At 45.6% G+C, this 15,939-nt stretch overlaps 1 protein-coding gene across 1 annotated transcript in view; it reads right to left on the minus strand.

Moving 5' to 3' along the window:
- The window catches only part of dok6 (docking protein 6), an 88,919-nt gene that overhangs the window by 32,298 nt on the left and 40,682 nt on the right, over window positions 1-15,939 (minus strand). Inside the window, exons 4-5 of the mRNA XM_041862210.1 lie at window positions 11,077-11,196; window positions 818-1,007 (exon numbers count right to left, since the gene is read on the minus strand). Of these exons, the coding sequence (XP_041718144.1) occupies window positions 818-1,007; window positions 11,077-11,196 (310 nt within the window). The remainder of the gene's footprint in view (window positions 1-817; window positions 1,008-11,076; window positions 11,197-15,939) is intronic.

Raw genomic sequence — 15,939 nt, forward strand, 5'->3', positions numbered from 1 at the left:
AGGGTCAGATCCAGGAGATATGTGAATGGGTTAGGGTCAGATCCAGGAGAGATGTGAATAGGTTAGGGTCAGATCCAGGAGAGATGTGAATGGGTTAGGGTCAGATCCAGGAGAGGTGAATGGGTTAGGGTTAGGGTCAGATCCAGGAGAGATGTGAATAGGTTAGGGTCAGATCCAGGAGAGATGTGAATGGGTTAGGGTTAGGGTCAGATCCAGGAGAGATATGAATGGGTTAGGGTTAGGGTCAGATCCAGGAGAGATGTGAATGGGTTAGGGTTAGGGTCAGATCCAGGAGAGATGTGAATGGGTTAGGGTTAGGGTCAGATCCAGGAGAGATATGAATGGGTTAGGGTTAGGGTCAGATCCAGGAGAGATGTGAATGGGTTAGGGTTAGGGTCAGATCCAGGAGAGATGTGAATGGGTTAGGGTTAGGGTCAGATCCAGGAGAGATGTTAATGGGTTAGGGTCAGCTCCAGGAGAGATGTGAATGGGTTAGGGTTAGGGTCAGATCCAGGAGAGATGTGAATGGGTTAGGGTTAGGGTCAGATCCAGGAGAGATGTTAATGGGTTAGGGTCAGCTCCAGGAGAGATGTGAATGGGTTAGGGTTAGGGTCAGATCCAGGAGAGATGTGAATGGGTTAGGGTTAGGGTCAGATCCAGGAGAGATGTTAATGGGTTAGGGTCAGCTCCAGGAGAGATGTGAAAGGGACTCCTATGAAGCAGATAAGCAGGTGACCATGTGTCACTGTGAGTATACCTTTCTGTCTCATAGGTGAACCTGATGGATTCTCTCTCACACACACACACACAAACATACCTTCCTGACTCGAAAGTGAACCAAGTGGAGTCTCGTCCGTATCTCCTCAGTGAGTTGAGGGGCCACATGACCAGTTTGACGCGGGCGTTGTGGATGTCCCAGAGGTAGATGTTCTCATGGGTGATCTGCATTGTACACTCCCCATAGATATCCAGGTTGGGAGTGGGCATCAGGTACACGTTGAACCGCTCTGGAACAAAACCAACACAGCCATTTTTTACAAATACTTACTTTGAGCAAATAGAGAATATTTTTGAATGGGCAGAATAACAAGGTAGCTGTGTTACAAAGGTGAGCATTAGACTTTTGGACAGAATCTATTGCAGTCCAGTCATTTCGACTGTTTTTAACCACTTTTCAAGCTTTTCATTCAAAGTGAAGGCTACAAATCAATGTTCTTGAAGGACACATAAAAACATGGTCCTGCAGTAATCATCAGAGGGTTATATCAGGTGGGTTTGGGGAGTATGGGCAGACAGACAGACAGACAGACAATATCAGTGGTCTCATCTGTTTGACAGAAACCATTACTGTATATGACAGAGCCCATACAGTAGGCTACACTCCATCCTAATTTAAAAAATGTAAAAACTGACTATATCAAAAAAACACCCCAGTATCAGCAGTTTTGGGACTTTGGCTTTTGTACACTAAAATGACTTTCTCCACTTGATCATTCAAAAGGCATTTGAGTCCATGCTGTTGTAGAGCCTACTTAAAATCCAGAATTAGCATTCAAACCAGCTTGCATAAGCATGAAATCCATCTACTGAAGGAATAAAAAAGACAGCTCCTTACAAAATCTTAACTTCATTCAAATTATGAAAAATGGATGAGGCAGACAGAAAAAGTTATAAGAAAGTAATATGAACATAGAAATTGAAATGTTCTTAGAGGCCGCCCTCTGCTCAGCGCAAATGGACTTTATGTCTTTAGTCTTTATCAGTTTGTTACGTAAAGACGTGGTCTTAGAAATATGACATTATTCTTATTAAGAACTATTATTTTCCTATTTCCTTGAGAGAGAGAGAGAATTTTGATAAACTCCCTTACACAGCAGCAAGATTTGTGACCTATTTATTTTCCCATTTGTACTTTAACAATTTGCACATTGTTACAACACTGTATATAGACATAATATGACATTTGAAATGTCTTTATTCTTTTGGAACTTCAGAGTGTAACGCTTACTGTTAATATTTATTGTTTATTTCACTTTTGTTTAATATCTACTTCACTTGCTTTGACAATGTTAACATACGTTTCCCATGCCACTAAAGCCCTTAAATTGAAAAATTGAATTGAGAGAGAGAGAGAGACCTTTATTTTATACTCTAGTATTAACATAAATAATGGCACACTGTGCCTTTTCAGAAATGAAACAATTAATGTGTCAATCCTAAATAAAAATGAAAAAGCATATACACACATTCAACTGATTTCTTAAAAAAAAAATTGATTCCCCTCCTCCACAAAACAAACCGCTCTTTCATAAGTGTCACGCCCTGGCTCTGGGGACTCTTAAAAGTTGAGCCAGGGTGTGTAGTGTCTATGTTGTATTTTCTATGTTCATGATCTAGATCATGTATATCTATGTTGGCCAGGGTGGTTCCCAATCAGAGGCAGCTGTAGCTTGTTGTCTCTGATTGGGAACCATACCTAGGCAGCCTGTTGGCACTAGTTATTTGTGGGATCTTGTTCCGTAAGGTTTGTTTTGGTGTTAACCTAGGACTTCACGTATCGTTTGGTTTGTTGTTTTGATCGTGTGTTGAGTACAAATAAAATGTACGCTTGCCACGCTGCGCCTTGGTCCGTCATTTCCTTGAACGATCGTGACAGAAGATCCCACCAAATTAGGACCAAGCAGCGTGTTCAGGAGCTAACGCCGGGAACTAGACATGAGGTAACGTTGGTAGATGTCCTCCTCGGTTGGGGGAGAATCACGGAGGAGGAGGCCGTCCGTTACCGGAGGGCGATGAATGAGGAGGCCCAGGTAGGAGAGGAGAAACGGAGGCAACCGTGCCGACGACGGACACGCGAGAGGCAACCCCAAGAACATTTTTTGGGGGGGCACACGGCGTGGACGACGGGGCAGCAGGAGGCAGCTACAGGGCGAATCTGCAGAATAGGAGAGGAGGCCACCAGGTTACGGGGGCTATTGGTCATGAGGGAGCAGGAGTTAATTGGTCAGAGGGAGGAGCTACTGGAGGCAATAAGGGAGAAGGAGAGTGTAGAGGCACGGCGAGAGGAACTGGTTAGGCAGCAGAGGGAGCGGAGGTTTATAAGGAAACCCAGTCCCCCTCCTCGCACCAAGCAAGTGGTGTGTGTCACCAGTCCGGTCCGGCCCGTTCCTGATCCCCGCACTAAGCCAGTGGTGCCTGTTCCCAGTACGGCCCGACCCATTCCTGCTTCCCGCACAAGGCCAGTGGTGTGTATTCCCAGTACGGTCCGGCCCGTTCCTGCTCCCCGCACTAAGTTAGTGGTGCGTGTTCCCAGTACGGCCCAACCCGTTCCTGCTCCCCGCACTAAGTTAGTGGTGCGTGTTCCCAGTACGGCCCGACCCGTTCCTGCTCCTCGCACCAAGCCAGTGGTGCGCGTCGCCAGCCCGGTCCGGCCCGTTCCTGCTCCCCGCACCAAGCCAGTGGTGCGCGTCGCCAGCCCGGTCCAGCCCGTTCCTGCTCCCCGCACTAAGCCAGTGATGTGCGTCGTCAGCCCGGTCCGGCCCGTTCCTGCTCCCCGCACCAAGCCAGTGGTGCGCGTCGCCAGCCCGGTCCGGCCTGTTCCTGCTCCCCGCACTAAGCCAGTGGTGCGCGTCGTCAGCCCGGCCCGTTCCTGCTCCCCGCACCAAGCCAGTGGTGCGCGTCGCCAGCCCGGTCCGGCCTGTTCCTGCTCCCCGCACTAAGCCAGTGGTGCGCGTCGTCAGCCCGGCCTGTTCCTGCTCCCCGCACCAAGCCAGTGGTGCGCGTCGCCAGCCCGGTCCGGCCCGTTCCTGCTCCCCGCACCAAGCCAGTGGTGTGCGTCGCCAGCCCGGTCCGGCCCGTTCCTGCTCCCCGCACCAAGGCAGTGGTGCGCGTCGTCAGCCCGGTCCGGCCCGTTCCTGCTCCCCGCACCAAGCCAGTGGTGCGCGTCGTCAGCCCGGTCCGGCCCGTTCCTGCTCCCCGCACCAAGCCAGTGGTGCGCGTCGTCATCCCGGTCCTGCCCGTTCCTACTCCCCGCACCAAGCCAGTGGTGCGCGTCGTCAGTCCGGCACGGTCCGTGCCTGTTCCACCGGTGCCTGGTCCGGCACCGGTCAGCTGCTCCACACCGGAGCCAGAGCAATCCGCTCCACCGATGTCCAGTCCAGCTCCGGCCAGCGGGGCCAGACCAGACCAGGGGGCGTTACGGGGGGGTAGAGAGAGAGTGGTGGTCACGCCCGGAGCCGGATCCGCCTCCGAGGCGGAATGCCCACCCGGCCCCTACCCTCTTGTGTTTGGTTGGCACGGTCGCAGTCCACGCCTTTGGGGGGGGGGGGGGTACTGTCACGCCCTGGCTCTGGGGACTCTTAAAAGTTGAGCCAGGGTGTGTAGTGTCTATGTTGTATTTTCTATGTTCATGATCTAGATCATGTATATCTATGTTGGCCAGGGTGGTTCCCAATCAGAGGCAGCTGTAGCTTGTTGTCTCTGATTGGGACCCATACTTAGGCAGCCTGTTGGCACTAGTTATTTGTGGGATCTTGTTCCGTAATGTTTGTTTTGGTGTTAACCTAAGACTTCACGTATCGTTTGGTTTGTTGTTTTGATCGTGTGTTGAGTACAAATAAAATGTACGCTTACCACGCTGCGCCTTGGTCCGTCACTTCCTTGAACGATCGTGACAATAAGCCCACTTCTCCTCAAACAATGGGAGATCTTTTACAGCCGAGAAGAACTCAAAATCCACTTTTATTCTCGCTTTGACTAATCCTTTAAAAACACATCATACATCCTGCCCATATGTTTCCTAGCTTGTTCCAAAATAAAATGTAACAGTTTACATTTTCTTTTCTGTTGCTTGCTATATTGAAACCCCAAAATAAAAACAGTGTTATTGAAAATCCCTGCTACAGCTGTAAATAAAGAGAGGCTTTATCCTCTCACACTCCATAAAACAGTGAAAAATTGTTTTACTTATATTACAAAAAGGATATCCATCTCCAACATCTGAGTTAATAACAGATACAAAAGCATTAACTGCAATGATGCCATGCAAAACCCTCCATTGCATTTCACCAGTGCCCTTTTTTAACGGTGGCTTGTACAGAACTCTCCATGCTGGCTTTACCTTGTCATCAATGCCCAATTTTACCCTCCAAGGAGTGTCTTTTCTATTTTTCAATGTATCTTTATTCAAAATCTTGAAACCCCCCCTACAAAAGTCTTTCCCATTCACCTCATCCAAACCCACCTCCTCCAACCCTCTCAAATCCAGTAATAACGCCTTTCTTTCTGACTCTGGGATATTGGGTGTAATCCCTAGTCTTGGAAATGGGATGTTTTCATCTTGTACCTTCTTCTTGTGAATATTAAGCATAACCCACTCTTCTGCTGACAGAGCCTTCCTGCAGCTTCCCAGCAGTTGTCCGACAATCCTTTCCGACCTCACCCCCAAATGTTCAGCCACCCGTCCTCCATCCATTAAGGTGGGCCCAGCCATGGTCATTAACTGTTTTAGGGTGATGATTTTGCCCTTCACCAGAATCTTGAAGAAATGTGGAACAGCTGCAGTTGTACAATCCAGTCTTGCCCCATACACCAGAGGTTCCTCCAGCAGCCAATGCACTGACTCCGCTGAAGTGCGTCTGGACACCTTCATTATGCTCCACACCCTAAGAAAGCCTCTGTAAAACGGAGGTACTCCCTCCCTAGAAATCTGGCTACTATCAACCAAAAATAAAGCCTTCTTTAAACCTTGTATTACTTCCTGCTGTAATACAAGACCTGCCACTCCTCTCCAAACCACATTTTCCGGTCCATAAAGGAACCTTTGAATAAACTGCAACCACAAAGCAGCAGCCCTACTAGCAAGATGTACAATACATTGTCCCCCCTCCTCTTTTGACAAATACAAAACACTTTGTGGAACCCAATGACATTTATCCCAAAATAAATCTATAATAATCACCTGTATTTTAGCCAGAAGGCCAGATGGTGGCTCTAAAACTGACAACAATGCCACAGTGCAGACGCAACCACATTGTTAACAATAATAGTGCGCCCCCTGTATGACATACGAGATAACAACCAACGCCATCTCCTCTTCCTCCCTTCCTCCCTTCCACCATTTCAACCACTCCATTCACATTTTTTTCCATAGTCCCCTCTTCTCCTAGGTACACAATCGTTCCTGCTTCCCGACTCACTCCCAGCATGCACTCCGACAAGAGAGAGAGAGAGAGAGAGAGAGAGAGAGAGAGAGAGAGAGAGAGAGAGAGAGAGAGTGGGAGAGAGAGAGAGAAAGAGAGAGAGAGAGAAAGAGTGTGTTTGTGTGAGAGCGAGAGAGAAAGAAAGAAAGAGAGAGAGAGAATGAGAGAGAGAGAGTGTGTGGGTTTGTGAGAGAGAGAAAGAAAGAGAGTGTTTGTGAGAGAGAGAGAAAGTGAGAGAGAGAGAGAGAGAGAGAGAAAGCAAGAGAAAGCGAGAGAGAGAGAGAGAGAGAGAGCGAGAGAGAGAGAGAGAGAGAGAGAGAGAGAGAGAGAGAGAGGAGAGAGAGACAGAGAGAGAGAGAGAGAGAGAGAGAGAGAGAGTAGAGTGAGCGTTGTGAAGGTCAGCGTCCAGTTGCTAAGGAGTAGTGGTAATAACCTTAGGTGTGTCTCAATTGTATTGAAATGTTTTCTCTCTTCGTCTCCTTCGCTTCATCTAAACTGACTCCAACTGGACAGGTGGTACTGTAGCTTTATCTAAACTGACTCCAACTGGACAGGTGGTACTGTATCTTTATCTAAACTGACTCCAACTGGACAGGTGATACTGTAGCTTCATCTAAACTGACTCCAACTGGACCGGTGGTACTGTAGCTTCATCTAAACTGACTCCAACTAGACAGGTGGTACTGTATCTTTATCTAAACTGACTCCAACTGGACAGGTGGTACTGTAGCTATATCTAAACTGACTCCAACTGGACAGGTGGTACTGTAGCTTTATCTAAACTGACTCGAACTGGACAGGTGGTACTGTAGCTTCATCTAAACTGACTCCAACTGGACAGGTGGTACTGTAGCTTTATCTAAACTGATTACAACTGGACAGGTGGTACTGTAGCTTCATCTAAACTGACTCCAACTGGACAGGTAGTACTGTAGCTTTATCTAAACTGACTCCAACTGGACAGGTGGTACTGTAACTTTATCTAAACTGACTCCAACTGGACAGGTGTTACTGTAGCTTCATCTAAATTGACTCCAACTGGACAGGTGGTACTGTAGCTTTATCTAAACTGATTATAACTGGACAGGTGGTCCTGTAGCTTTATCTAAACTGATTACAACTGGACAGGTGGTACTGCAGCTTCATCTAAACTGCCTCCAACTGGACAGGTGGTACTGTAGCTTTATCTAAACTGATTACAACTGGACAGGTGGTACTGTAGCTTTATCTAAACTGATTACAACTGGACAGGTGGTACTGTAGCTTCATCTAAACTGACTCCAACTGGACAGGTGGTACTGTAGCTTCATCTAAACTGACTCCAACAGGACAGGTGGTACTGTAGCTTTATCTAAACTGACTCCAACTGGACAGATGGTACTGTGGCTTTATCTAAACTGACTCCAACTGCACAGGTGGTACTGTAGCTTTATCTAAACTGACTCCAACTGGACAGGTGTACTGTAGCGTTATCTAAATTGATTACAACTGGACAGGTGGTACTGTAGCTTTATCTAAACTGGCTCCAACTGGACAGGTGGTACTGTAGCTTTATCTAAACTGACTCCAACTGGACAGGTGGTACTGTAGCTTTATCTAAATTGATTACAACTGGACAGGTGGTACTGTAGCTTTATCTAAACTGTCTCCAACTGGACAGGTGTACTGTAGCTTTATCTAAATTGATTACAACTGGACAGGTGGTACTGTAGCTTTATCTAAACTGGCTCCAACTGGACAGGTAGTACTGTAGCTTTATCTAAACTGACTCCAACTGGACAGGTGGCACTGTAGCTTTATCTAAATTGATTACAACTGGACAGGTGGTACTGTAGCTTTATCTAAACTGTCTCCAACTGGGCAGGTGGTCCTGTAGCTTCATCTAAACCTACTCCAACTGGACAGGTGGTACTGTAACAAATCTCCCTCATTACTCATCCATCATATTTATTTCACCTGTTTTCTCTATCAGTTCAGGTGAAGGAAAGCAGACAAGGAGAGGAAGCCACTTTAGACTATTGAGATGCACCCCACGCCATTGTCATAGTTTTACAAGCCAGCCAACCAGATCCAGTCCCTACTAGAGACATCCTCAGCCCCAATCACTTTAATCAGCTGGAGTCCCTACTAGAGTCCTCCTCAGCCCCAATCACTTTAACCAGCTGGAGTCCCTACTAGAGACCTCCTCAGCCCCAATCACTTTAACCATCTGGAGTCCCTACTAGAGACCTCCTCAGCCCCAATCACTTTAACTAGCTGGAGTCCCTACTAGAGACCTCCTCAGCCCCAATCACTTTAACCAGCTGGAGTCCCTACTAGAGACCAGACCTCCTCAGCCCAAATCACTTTAACCAGCTGGAGTCCCTACTAGAGACCTCCTCAGCCCCAATCACTTTAACCAACTGGAGTCCCTACTAGAGACCTCCTCAGCCCCAATCACTTTAACCAACTGGAGTCCCTACTAGAGACCTCCTCAGCCCCAATCACTTTAACCAGCTGGAGTCCCTACTAGAGACCTCCTCAGCCCCAATCACTTTAACCAACTGGAGTCCCTACTAGAGACCTCCTCAGCCCCAATCACTTTAACCAACTGGAGTCCCTACTAGAGAGCTCCTCAGCCCCAATCACTTTAACCAGCTGGAGTCCCTACTAGAGACCTCCTCAGCCCCAATCACTTTAACCAACTGGAGTCCCTACTAGAGACCAGACCTCCTCAGCCCAAATCACTTTAACCAGCTGGAGTCCCTACTAGAGACCTCCTCAGCCCCAATCACTTTAACCAACTGGAGTCCCTACTAGAGACCTCCTCAGCCCCAATCACTTTAACCAACTGGAGTCCCTACTAGAGACCTCCTCAGCCCCAATCACTTTAACCAGCTGGAGTCCCTACTAGAGACCAGACCTCCTCAACCCCAATCACTTTAACCAGGTGGAGTCCCTACTAGAGACCTCCTCAGCCCCAATCACTTTAACTAGCTGGAGTCCCTACTAGAGAGCTCCTCAGCCCCAATCACTTTAACCAGGTGGAGTCCCTACTAGAGACCTCCTCAGCCCCAATCACTTTAACCAGGTGGAGTCCCTACTAGAGACCTCCTCAGCCCCAATCACTTTAACCAACTGGAGTCCCTACTAGAGACCTCCTCAGCCCCAATCACTTTAACCAACTGGAGTCCCTACTAGAGAGCTCCTCAGCCCCAATCACTTTAACCAGCTGGAGTCCCTACTAGAGACCAGACCTCCTCAACCCCAATCACTTTAACCAGGTGGAGTCCCTACTAGAGACCTCCTCAGCCCCAATCACTTTAACCAACTGGAGTCCCTACTAGAGACCAGACCTCCTCAACCCCAATCACTTTAACTAGCTGGAGTCCCTACTAGAGAGCTCCTCAGCCCAAATCACTTTAACCAGGTGGAGTCCCTACTAGAGACCTCCTCAGCCCCAATCACTTTAACCAGCTGGAGTCCCTACTAGAGACCTCCTCAGCCCCAATCACTTTAACCAGCTGGAGTCCCTACTAGAGAGCTCCTCAGACCCAATCACTTTAACCAGATCTCAGAGAGCTCTTCATAATCTACATTAATACTCACTAATTATGCCTAATGTTTCAAAAGAACAGCCATGAGTCTGGAGTGAGGACTGATGAAATGGCAATGTAATATGATGAGGCTATTTTTAGGAGCAGCGAGAAAATGAACTTTGATTTAATTATCAGCCCCTGTAGTTGGGAGATCACTAATTGAAGTCTAACTGCAGAGGGTGGAGCTTTCTTCCATTTTAGTATATGTGTTGCCGAGGCAAGCACAAGTGTTTAGCGTTCTATTTCTGTTGTTATTTCGCTTTCTTTCTTTCTTTCTTCACACGCTGCACCACTTCGATGTTATGAATACAAATCAATATTTCCCTGTCATCTTACATCGAAGCTGAGGGAGAGAAAATAAATGTTATTATTGTTCATTGAACTAGATGGGCTGCTCAGACTCTTCACATTCAAAGACGGATTCATATAGATTTTTTCAAACGAGGGCAGAGCACAAAGTTATGCATAAATGCAATTGTAGGCATCCTGTAAGAGGTTGTTAGGGGAGTAAAATTAAACCTTGGGCCAGATTCTTTTCAATTTCACTCCCTCTTTACCATTCTGAACAGTTTTTTTATTCTTTCATTTCCAAAGCCAGTCTATAAAATTCACACACACACACACACACACACACACACACACACACACACACACACACACACACACACACACACACACACACACACACACACACACACACACACACACAAACACACATTCACACACACACACACACACACACAGCAGTCATTTCCATAGCTAGTCTACAAATGAATAGAAAATCACCCATTTAATAACAGCTATACCTTTCCTATTTTTTTCTTCCTATTTCTCTCTTTCTATTTCCTGGATGGGGGGAATGTGCGGGGAAGTACAGTGATTTCACATGGCCTCAGCCCCAGCAGATATAATCTCATCCATCTTTGTGACAAGCTTCATTATGAGGGGAGCCAGTGATTCACAGCACCTCTCATTAGGCCAAGAACACAGTCACACACACACACACACACACACAGATAAAGACGCACATTAAGACACACACAGACCTCTGTTGCACTAACACTTCTGGGCTGGTAATGAAACCGACTACAAGTGCTGGGCTGGTTGGATAGGAAATATCGACCCAAAATGGTCTCTGTTGACAGGGACTAATTGGGGACTCACCGTTTCCCTCTCACAAACCTCTGAGAATTCAGTTGCACTCACACATATAGGCCTGTAATGTAACTGCTAACCAGTTTGGGGCAGGATTGACCCAAAATGGCCTCCATTAGCTGCGGTTCTAATTGGGGACTCACCGCTCTGCTCCCGCTGCACCCCCGCTGCTAACAGGTCTGGTTCTCCCAGGCTTATGTCGTTCAGTCGGCTTCCTAGACACTCCACACACAGCAGCTTGCACCACTCCTCTGCATCCAGCTCTAAACACAGAGTTAAAACAAGAGTTAAACACACTCACACAGAAATACACACTCCACACAACGCAGCTTACAACACTCCTCCACATCCAGCTCACACAAAGTTAGAAAAGTACACACACAAAAACACAGATGAATCATACAGCATGCACTGTGGACCAAAAAAAGCCCCCAGACGTGAGCACCAGGTAACGGTAACCTGGAGAAAATCAATCTGATTGATTCTCAGCTGATGAAAAGAGGCAAGCAGTTCATGAACACAAAACACTAGATGAATGCTGAATTTCCTCTCTCTCCTCTCCTATCCCATCTTTCTTCCTTGTTCCCCTTTCTCCCCTCTGACCACTCTCAACACTCCCCTCCCTCACCCTCTCTCTCTTCCCTCTCTCCCCTCTCTCCTATACTTTACTCCTACAGCACTTGACCACCAGATCTCTGATATACCCAGCCATCACGTCTTGTAAAGCACATCCAGTACAGATCTGGGATCAGGCCATACAGCATTTTTTCATGGATAGATTTGATCAACAAGCAGAACACAGGGGAATGTTCTTAACACCAGAAAATCAATAGCTTATTATCCCAATAGGGTGATATAATTAATTGACGGGAAGCCTGGGTGTAACAAACAATTAACAGGATTGATCTCTAAGGAAATTGTGTGAATGCAACCGAAAATAATTATCTCGGAGCAACAGTGACAATCTTTTAATCAAACCCATACACGTCGATAATATCTCTACTCTCTTCATCAGTTACACACACCTTATCTCGCTCTGAGGCATCCATGCACACACAAACAGGAACAGGAACATGAACACACACAAATACGCTGCCGTGTGCACAAGTCTCGAAAAGCTAAACTCTGGCACTCTTGGTAGTGGTGAGAGAAGAGGAGGGGTGTTATAAGATTGAATTGTTTAATTAACCACTAAGTGGAGGCTGATGGTTTCATGATTCAAATTCTCACTCCCTCACACAGCAAACAGATAGACAGTTGTTGGTGAATACCAATGTCTTCCTCTAAAGATGGAAAAAGCTCTGTTTACAATGGAAAGTAAGTCTCCAGATTGTAGAGTGTGGATGAGAGTTACTGAGCTATGAAATGAGAGTCAGACTGAGTTGTTTATCTGTGTGTTGTCTACTTCTCCCTGGTCTCTTCCCAAAGGAGCTCCAGGACATGGCACTGTGGTCACTGATGTGAATAGAGATGCATGTGGAAGTGTGTGTGTGTGTGTGTTTGTACACTCTTAAAAATAAAGGTGCAAGTTGGAACCAAATAAGGTTATTGAGAGTGATGCCATAGGGGAACCATTTTAGGGTCTCTGAAGAACCATAAATGGATGGTTCTTTGAAGAACTATATAAAAATCCCAAACCAGAAATGTTTCAGCCTTCCAGGACCGGAATTGAAGGGCTTGTTGTAGGGTTTTAAGCCTTATTTGCATATTTCCCAGGGTGCCTTTCGAGTTAATTTTAGAGTTACTTGTACCACCCATGACTGTGTTTGCTAGTGACAGAGACATGATTGTTGCATTCATTCATTTTCAGTTCCGTGGCCTTACCAATATGGCCTAGTTTTACCCTAATGCAGTGGCCTGAAGGTCACATTATGCTGGCTTGCAAAGTGATGTGCAATTCCTATTGGAATCCAGCCAGATTGGGGATATCCAACATTTTGAATTTTTATTCACCTGCAACCTGCATTTAGAATGGTTGGGAAGACTACGATATAAGACTACCTTAAACATCTATGCTGGAACAAACATTTCATTAATGGGTGCAATTAATCCAAGTAACAGATTGGAATAGTTTAGAAAAATGTCTGTTATTTATATTTGAGTAGCATAAGATTAATTAATAAATAAATGTTCATGCAAAAACATAGATATTGAAACAAACAATTCTAAAAATCCACCTGCAATAGAGCATGCTGGAATATATGATAATGATGGCCGTGGTTTTGGTTCAACTCTGGTTATTGACACCAACACTGAGGTTCTTTTACACCACTGAGTGTTAATTTAACTCTTTATACTGTAAATTTAACTCTTGAATCAACACTAGTTAACACTGGCCAATTTGCTGTGTGCTATTAAAGGGACACATCTGCAGGCTTCTATAGACATTTCAAGAACCTTTTAGAATTCTGAAGAACTGTAGATGCCACGTCAAAAACCCCACACTTAACTCAAAGTTTCTTTATCCGACAAGAGTTCTCCAAGGAACCTTAAGAGCTCCCTTGCTGACCCTGTGTCCTCTGAGTGTGTCTGAAGTCTAAACTCACACACTGCCGAGTGGAAAATCACATAACGAAACACTTTATCCGAGAGGCAGCCTGGACAACACATAGGGAGAGAGAGGGAGAGGGAGGAAAATGAGAGGGAGGGGAGAGGGAAAGAGAGAGAGAGAGAGAGAGAGAGAGAGAGAGAGAGAGAGAGAGAGAGAGAGAGAGAGAGAGAGAGAGAGAGAGAGAGAGAGAGAGAGAGAGAGATAGAAAGAGAGAGAGAGATAGATAGAGAGAGAGAGAGAGACAGATAGAGAGAGAGAGAGAGAGAGAGAGAGAGAGAGAGAGAGAGAGAGAGAGAGAGAGAGAGAGAGAGAGAGAGAGAGAAGGAAAGAGTGGAAGAGATTAGAGAGCTAGACATCAGTAAAAAAAAAACTAGCAGTGAGAAGGAGCAAGAGGGATCGAGAGAGAAGAGAGGCTGACACTGGCACAGTACCACAGAGAGAGCACAGGAAGTGAAGGACCCTGGGAGGGCAGCCTCCTGCATGGGGTGGACATGGGAGAGAGATAGAGAAAGTGTGTGCGTGCGTTAGGGCTGGCCGACATGGCCAAAATATCATATCATGATATTTTTGTCATTTATGAAGGTATTTGACAATATTTTATCTTTTTTTTAATAATAAAAGCTGCAAATATGCTTCATGAGTAGTGACCTTAGGGTGGTAACAAATACCTTCTAAGTGGTTTTAATGGGGCTTTCTCTCTTCTGATTGTTTTATACTGTTCAATCAAAATAATTTTCTGCATACATTTCTGCATTTCAGTCACTCATTAGTTATCATTACCACATCAAACATTTGTTTTGTCTTTGTATGTCTCTATTTTGTGAAAAAGTTAAGTTTTTCTTTATCAGACTAGTTATTCTTCTCTATAACTAGGTTTCCATCCAATAGAGACAGACTTTTATGCAATTATTCTAAAATCTTTATAAAAACAATATGCACATTTTCCCACCAGAGATGTGCTTCCATCAAATTGACTTGTTTCTGATAAAAGGCTGTGCGTGATGACATAGCTGCACATAAAAATATATTTTGTGGTTAAATTCCCATGTACCGAATAAAAAATACAAGTTCAATGGGTTTCCATCGCATTTTCAACTCTACTGATGGTTTTCTCACAAAAAATGTTGCAAGTGTCCCCACTCTGGTATTGGCACGTGCGCTATAGCCAACAGCTAGCAGATACAGTTCGGGTATAGCCTACATCGGTTCCCAACCTTTATCGGTTACTGTACCACCAACTGAATTCTGCTCTGTCCGGAGTACCCTTTAAGTACCTCCTCATGTGCAAGTCCCTCGATATTTATTGGAAAGGAGCATCAAGCTCATCACCTTGCACTTTCACCACCATGTGAAGTTCATCATAACTTCTTTAATTTGTAGCCTAATAAACTGCATGGTTTCCAGAGTCGTAGTGGGAGGACCACACAACATCGTGTGACTCCAAGTTTACTCCCATTTGATTGGTTATTATATCAATATTTACGCATAAGCGTTTCCACTGACATTATACATTTTACAGACACAAAAAGATCCCACCTTGTATAGCGTATTTAGTTTTGTCGGCATTTGGCAAAGTTTAATGACACATTTTTGGTTTCCATCAGGCCTGTCATCACATTTTTTATCCAACATTTACTTTACTCGCATAAAAACATTGGATGGAACCTTGTTAGTGACCATGTATTTTCAATGGATTCAATGGCAGTTCTTACTTTCGCCACATGGGACGTTGTGCCGATTTCTAAGGTGCTTTTGGCACCCGCACTGCCTCACAGGCAACATTGATGGCAAAAAGTGCGTAGCCAAAGCTCTTGCTAGCAAATTATCAGTTCTCAACTGTTAGCAGTCTCTTACTGGCAGCAAGAACAGATGATTTACATCATTTTTCAAGTTTCATCACTCAGTTATTACATTTATATTACATTTAATAAACCAAACATTGATATACTGTTATGTAAGGTAAAGTAAAAATCCAAACTGGTCCGTATGTACTAAATTGCGGTTTACCGCCCAGCCCTAGTGTGCATGTGTGTGATTGAGAGTAGGAAGTGAAGGACCATGTGTTGGACACGGGGGACACAGCCCTCCATATGGCAAGGGACTCTGGGAAGGGGGAGGGGTCAGCAGTGTAACTGTGAGCAGTGTGTGTGTTTGTGTGAGGGCTCTTGTGCATGTGTGCGTGCATGTGTGTGTCTGTGTGAGAGAGAGAGAGAGAGAGAGAGAGAGAGAGAGAGAGAGAGAGAGAGAGAGAGAGAGAGAGAGAGAGACAGATGTATGACCATATTAGAGACACATATTTCCCTCAGATTACAGAGATCCACAAAGAATTTGAAAACAAACCCCATTTTGATAAACTCCCTTACCTACTGGGTGAAAAACCACAGTGTGCCATCACAGCAGCAAGATGTGTGACCTGTTGCCACAAGAAAAGGGCAACCAGTGAAGAACAAACACC

The sequence above is a fragment of the Coregonus clupeaformis genome, chromosome 34 (assembly GCF_020615455.1).
Source record: "Coregonus clupeaformis isolate EN_2021a chromosome 34, ASM2061545v1, whole genome shotgun sequence".
Lineage (NCBI taxonomy): Eukaryota > Metazoa > Chordata > Actinopteri > Salmoniformes > Salmonidae > Coregonus > Coregonus clupeaformis.